Source organism: Nilaparvata lugens, unplaced genomic scaffold (assembly GCF_014356525.2).
Source record: "Nilaparvata lugens isolate BPH unplaced genomic scaffold, ASM1435652v1 scaffold2044, whole genome shotgun sequence".
Lineage (NCBI taxonomy): Eukaryota > Metazoa > Arthropoda > Insecta > Hemiptera > Delphacidae > Nilaparvata > Nilaparvata lugens.
This window is the reverse complement of record NW_024090273.1, coordinates 1,133-8,166: the sequence shown is the minus strand read 5'-3', so window position 1 is coordinate 8,166 and position 7,034 is coordinate 1,133. Positions and strand designations below refer to the sequence as shown.

At 34.8% G+C, this 7,034-nt stretch overlaps 1 protein-coding gene across 1 annotated transcript; it reads right to left on the bottom strand.

Annotated features, from left to right (window-relative positions):
- Nucleotides 1-319: 319 nt before the first annotated feature.
- On the bottom strand, nt 320-6,377 carry LOC111050180 (the record flags this gene model as incomplete). Its single annotated transcript, XM_039443904.1, is given in 3 exon segments — nt 320-1,642; nt 3,851-3,954; nt 6,163-6,377. Coding segments are annotated over 3 exon segments (671 nt in total), but the record flags the coding sequence as incomplete, so codon positions are not given.
- Nucleotides 6,378-7,034: the final 657 nt, after the last annotated feature.

Genomic DNA, 7,034 nt, shown 5'->3' with positions numbered 1-7,034 from the left:
ATCCAATCCACGCTCTCTGCAATATTCAGCAATAATTATTTTAAAAGCGGTATTCAAGTCTTAATAAATGTAACTGGTGAACGTTTGCAGTGTTATTTATATAAAAATGACACATCAGCAGTATATTTAACAGCGGTTAAGTTTCAACATGTACCCCATGAATACTAAAGCTGCGTTTACACCAAAAAGTTATTAACAAAATGTTTATTTTTCCGTCATTAAAGATTCTATTAGATTGAACATAACTTATTATACACATATATGATGTCCATATGTGTTTGTCAAGCTCTGTTTAGTCTAATAGAATCTTTAAGGACGGAAGAATAAACATTTTGTTATATAATAACTTTGGTGTAAACGCAGCTTTAGTATTCACTTAAATTTGTCACACTATTTATATGGTATTTATACACGTTTGATTAATAAAGATTTTTTCAATCATTCAATTCAATTTTGTGCAATGTAGGCTATACTGTAGAGGAAGCAAGTTATGATCATTAATCCTTACAATTATATTTTTATAAAAATGACACATCAGCATTATTTCTAAGCAGCGTTGAAGCTTCAAGTCTCAATACACACCTGATGAACTTTTGCAACTGTTCTTTATAAAAGCGACAATTTAGCAGCGTTTTTTCCAAGCAGCGTTCAAGTCCCAGTATGCACGCGATAAAGTATTGCAACGCTGTTCTTTATAAAAGCGATAGTTTAGCAGCGGTTTTTCAAGCAGCGTTCAAGTCCCAGTATGCACGTGGTAAACTATTGCAAAACTGTTCTTTATAAAAGCGACAATTTAGCAGCGTTTTTTCAAGCAGCGTTCAAGTCCAGTTATCACCTGATCATCTCCTGTAGTATCTTTATACAAGTGGCAACTGATGAATGTTTGCAGCAATGTCTTCAGTTGGAAGATAGCTAAGGTTGCAATACAATCCTCACAATTATAAAAAATGACACCTCAGCATCATTTGCAAGCAGCGTTTAAGTCCCAGAATGCACCAACTAATCAACTTTTGCAGATTATCCTTATAAAAATGACAAATGATGAATTTACAGGTGGCATTGTCTCATAATGGAAGCTAGCTGTATCTATACTATCCATATAAAAATGACACATTGGCAATATTTGCAAGCAGCCTTTAAGTCGTCCTAGTAGGCACCAGATGAACTTTTGCAACTGTATAAAAACGACAATTTAGCAGCGTTTTTTCAAGCAGCGTTCAAGTCTCAAATGCTCCAGATGAAAACCTCTTATAAAAATGACAATTCAGCATTTTTATTTGCAAACATTGCTCAAGTCTCGACATGCGCCTGATGATGCACTGTTGCCGCTTTGCTGATGAGCGTCTCCTGTTCAGTGGGCGAAAGCACGGTCGCGTTGGAGGGACGCTGCTGTTGTGACGTCAGGCTAGCGCGCGGTGTGCCCGAACCGGCAACACCGCTCTCGTGGTGTTGCCGCGCGTGCGCTGTTGCCAGCTTGCCGTTGATGACGTCAGCGGTGTCCTTGGATGCTGCGGCTGTGGCAGCGGCCGCGTGATGGCGCTGGTGTCGCTTGCGGATTGCCCAGGGAAGCACACAACAACGGACGATGGCAAGAACTATGCCGAAGAGCATTAGGAAGGCACCGCTGCCTAGAAGGACAAACCTGGAAAATGGCAAGGTCAAGGTCAGCTGATTGATCAAGGTCATTTGAGGGACATACAGATGATGTACAACTGATTGGTCAAGGAAGGACAAACCTGGAAAATGGCACGGTCAAGGTCAGCTGATTGGTCAAGGTCATTTCAGAGACATACAGATGATGTACAATTGATTGGTCAAGGTCATTCAACAGAGTAGGCACTGCGCGTGACTGTCAATCAGTAAGGACGAAGCCACATGAAGTGTTTTTAGGCATTTTTGCACTGATGGCAGACAAGTTGGGCAAGAAGCTCTTCATTTGCAGGATACTCCCTTCTTCTTCTCTTTACCGTTTCCATTGCGGAGGTTTGCAATCATCATGGGACCTTACCTTGTTCATATCACCGCTCTAAATAGGTCATTTGTTATGCAAATTATGTTATGCAAATTATAACCTTAAATAGGTAATTTGTTATTGTGCAATTAAACGCTTCCCTCAGGTTTCTCAACCATACATTCTTCTTCGAGCGCTTAAGGAGACTCCCATCAACTGATTATCAGCAGATTCGGTTGACATTCGGAAATTAGCTGATAATCAGCCAATCGCAGAACTTCCTGCCCTGCCAACTCTTCCGCCGCCAGTGCAAGAACGATTCATGTGGTTTGGCCCTTAAGAGTATACGCAGTAGATTTCGGTCATAGCATTAGGGACATCAATTCTGTTCCAAAAAATCAATATATGTAAAATAGGCCTATCAAAAAAATCATGCATTTTTTTCAAATAGGCCCACTTCACATCACGTCTATAATAGGATCCTCTATATTAATATTATCGGATCCTCTTGGGAGAAAAAGTAGCTGGGATTCAAAGTAGCAGAGGGCATTATTGCTCCTCAAATTTTAAATACCAGATCAAATCAAGTTTTATTGTTCACATCGGTACACATCAAATATGGGCTACATTGAAAATAGCAAAATACAAAATTAAATATTGAGAGAATATACCATCATGTATGATAAAAAATAATTATGAAAAATGATGAAAATATTCCTTCCAAACATAACTTACTTCAAATGTTCAAACATTAAACAACATAAAAATGAGCTAGATTCTGAAATTACCTAATGTTTTCAAGTTGGAAGTAGCCGAGGCTTTACATAGAGGAAACAAAGTAGAGGAGACAAAAGAAAAGCATCTCGAGGCTTAGCCTTTGGGGGATGGAGTATCAGTTACAGTTTTGTATTTTTATTTTTCATTAATTCATTTGGTTACCCACTTCTAATTAAATATGTAGGCCTATAACAGAATTCAGGACAAGACCTGCTAACTCACATAAATTTTTACTGCACTTATAATCAGATTTAGACAAGCTGTTAAGATTAAAACAAATATTTTGATTGGTGTACAATTCTTGGTAGTTTCATATCTTCTTGAAATGTATGTGTTCAATAAAGACAAAATAATAAAAAGAAGGTAATTGGAATTATGTTCATGGAATTCATAAATTTGATATATTTGATAATAAATTAATCAGTATTATGGGAGCACCGAGCTTCGCTCATTATTTTTATTTATTGATAAACAGAACCATATAGCCTCCTCTAATACAAGGCCGCGGCCTACAATATTGCAACGTCGCAGTGTAGGCCTAGAATCTTATACATGATTGGTGAAAAAGATTTAAAAAAATACCAGCTGATCTTTTTCACCAATCATGTATAAGATTCTAGGCCTACGCTGCGACGTTGCAATATTGTAGGCCGCGGCCTTATATTAGAGGTGGCTATGGAACTATATAGCCTCCTCTGACAGAACACACCATAATATCCTCTGACATAGGCTATGACAGAACACAATTCTCTAAAATGATCGTGTTTATATTTTTCACAGCTGGCTATATGTCATCCTTATGAATTTCGGGGAAGCGATATTTTGATTTTTCACATACTCACTCGCTCACTCACTTTTTTACTATCCACAGCTGTTTTAGCCAAGGATGAATTTTCCTTTTAATGTCGTTCAGCGAGTTTCTCCAAGGATGAGACCTAATGCAATCGAATCTTTATATCAGCATAAACCTACTATGTTTCAAATTTCGTGAAAATCGTTAGATCCGTTTTCGAGATCCGTTGAACATGAATAACCAGATACAAACATAAATAACCAGTTATGAAAATACAGAAATTGCTCGCTTAATATAATAGGATTTATAGTACTGTATTATGTATTTACCTGTGTTGTGAAGCATCTGCTCTAGGTTTCAGTTGGACTAGACCGACTATGAGGAGGACAGCTCCCAAGAGCAGCGAGACAACCACTATGTGTAGTACTGACACCTGTTAAAAATAAAAGAAATATTACATAATTTCTATTTCATTCATTTTATCAAAGCCCTAGCATCACAAATCATGTTGTAATGGTACCTAATTATTATGATCGGAAGAGACCAACATTAAAATGTATTCCCCATAAGATAGAAGTATTTCCCTTTCTCCATTACAATACAATAAAAATGAGTGATAATATATGGACTCTAAGTTTAATGACTACGGTATATTGGTGGAAGGAAAGATAATTTCTATATGAGAGAGGAGAGAGAGAGTTTGTGTCTGTGTGAGAGAGTTAAATGGTATTTTCTATGATTATTTATTTTTTCAATTTATTATATTAGGAATTAATGTAGAGCATGTTAATGTATTTTCTTCAATAGATTGAAGAATATATGATTTAAGAGTGAAGAAGAAGAGAGAAGAGTAGAGCTAATAATGATGAAGACTAATAAGGTACAAGACGAATGTAATGAGAAGAATACTTGCAAACCTGATGTAATTGATTTTCAAGCTAAGATATGAAATTGGCACCTTTACAGAGAGAACATTTTACTGATTTAACTTTTTCTATACTTATTCATAATTTTTTACCGATTCTTTACCATCATCTAGAATCGAGCTGAAAATAAGAATATTCATAGAAGCCATTGAAAATTAATGGTAGAGTACGGTAGTATTTACTCTGCAGATGATTTATTTACCATACGATAGAAGGCACATCATAAAAAATCACAGTAGCATACAATAAATTCCAGTTTAACTTTCAAAACGAGAATCAGTAGAAAAGAACAAGGAAGAAAATCTAATTATTTATGTTATTCTTCTATTTTTTGTGTAGTTGAGAAGTTGATATTGTGGTAATTATTCATCAATCATCAATATTAGTCTTTTTCATTCAATTTTCTGTTATTAGTCTAGGTGATTGCCTAGATTGTCAATGGATGTAAAATTACGCAAAAATCTTTTAATTAATGGTGATTCGAGTGTAATATTTTTATGTTTCATCTAGTTTTTCAACCGTCAAAATTAATTTATTTATTTCATTGACAATCACAAATAAATAATCATAGTTATAATATATAATAGGATTGTGAGAAGACAACAGGCATAGCCCAAAACTGTCTTCTCCAAAATAGTTTTTAATTTAAAATAGGTTTTTGTTGATTTTAAGTGAAAATTGACTAAGTTTCAGAAGAGTAATCACATAACCCTATTTCGAACTTTCAAAATGTAATCTAAATTTGGGAAAGAAATAGAACAAGGCCGGAGTATCCTATTATAGTTTTTCTCTCCCGATCTGTCTTCATTTTTAAAAATAATAATTGAGTGAATGAATAAATGAGTAAATGTCCATACAAGAAATATTATTTAGACAATCACACAAATCACTATGAATTCAGCAAAATTATATTCTCATTACCATACTATGACTGTAGGTCTATTAATTGTCAAATTGAGGAATTATTGTACCAAATTTTCTGCAAACATAGACCTTGAGCTGAGGTTCCTGACAAACTCAATAATTCTCTTATATGATGAATAATATGTAGGTCTATTCTTTTATTTCTTTAATTACTTTATTTATTTAACAAAGACAAACACACATAATTATACAATTATTGGAAATGGAAAAACAGGCTTATAGTAGCCCTTACTATCCCATTACCGAATTTTGATTGCAAAATTGGTCCAAAAGAGGTTATATACAGAGTTAGTCATATGTATGGGAACCCTTCAATAAATTGGAGACTGTTGTGTATAGATATAATACTGTAACTTTCAGGATACTTATTATATATTATATAGTGTAATTTCAGGATATTTATTCATTGAAATTATTCATTGAAATTTATTCATTGAAATTATCCCATTACCGAATTTTGATTGCAAAATAGTCCAAAAGAGGTTATATACAGAGTTAGTCATATGTAGGGACCCTTCAATTAATTGGAGACTGTTGTAGATATAATACTGTAACTTTCAGGATACTTATTATATATTATATAGTGTAATTCCAGGATTGATTGATTCACAGAATAAGTACATCATCAAAATGATAGGGAGAGAAGAATAGGGTAACCTTGTGCTATTCCTCTCCCAAATTTAGATAAGGTTACACATTGTCCGAAATAGGTTGAGTCTTGTTGGTACCTATATATTTGTTGTTATTTATAAAAAATTGTCTTGTGTTTGGCAATATGGTAGTATACAGACCTTTCCGCAAACATAGACCTCAGGCGGTGGCCCCTGGCCCCCTGCACAGTGCCCCGAGAGGGCAGGGGGCGACTGGAGTGGTGAAGGGGTGGGTGACCTGCTAGGGGGGGATTGCAGGTAGAGCAGACTGGGTCTCTTGGTGCGTTTCTCCTGACGCCTTCTTTCGTGGCGCACCGCCACAGCTGGCATAGCCCCAATCATGCTCAGCTCGCCTGCTAAACACATACATAAATAGATAAGTGAATAGATGAATCAATAAATAAATAGGGTAAGCGAATAGATAGATGAATGGATAATATAGCACCAATACTCCACACGCAATTTAATTCGTGATGAACAATATCAACATAATGGAAAACCCAAGAAAATTCAGAACCGCTGTTATCAAAAACTAGATTATAACAACTGGAAGACATTGCATAGAAAGCATAATTTTTTTTTCAAGATTCAAGATTCTTTATTGCCAGAACAACTTTACATTGTATGAGCACGTCAAAAAAATAATAACAATAATGTGATTTATTTGTGTATTCGAACACTATGTGAGCTGACTTACCCAACTTATTTGCACCCTACCCTAAAATTTATTTTTGCTACTAGCAACTGCTCTAGTGCATGAGTTTCCCATATAGTTGAGTATCTAGGTTTTATTTCAAAAAAATCAATTCTTTTATACCTGCAGTAAAATTCTATATTGTATTTAAATATTATGTTCATCTTATTTATTTGATTGCTTGTTTGAATTTTAATGTTAATAGAATGTATTTATATGAAATGTATTATATATTCCTTGAAAACATAACAATGTTATGAGAAATGTCTAAATAGGGGTAGTACCAATGCCTACTATTACTTATAATAGTAGGTATTGG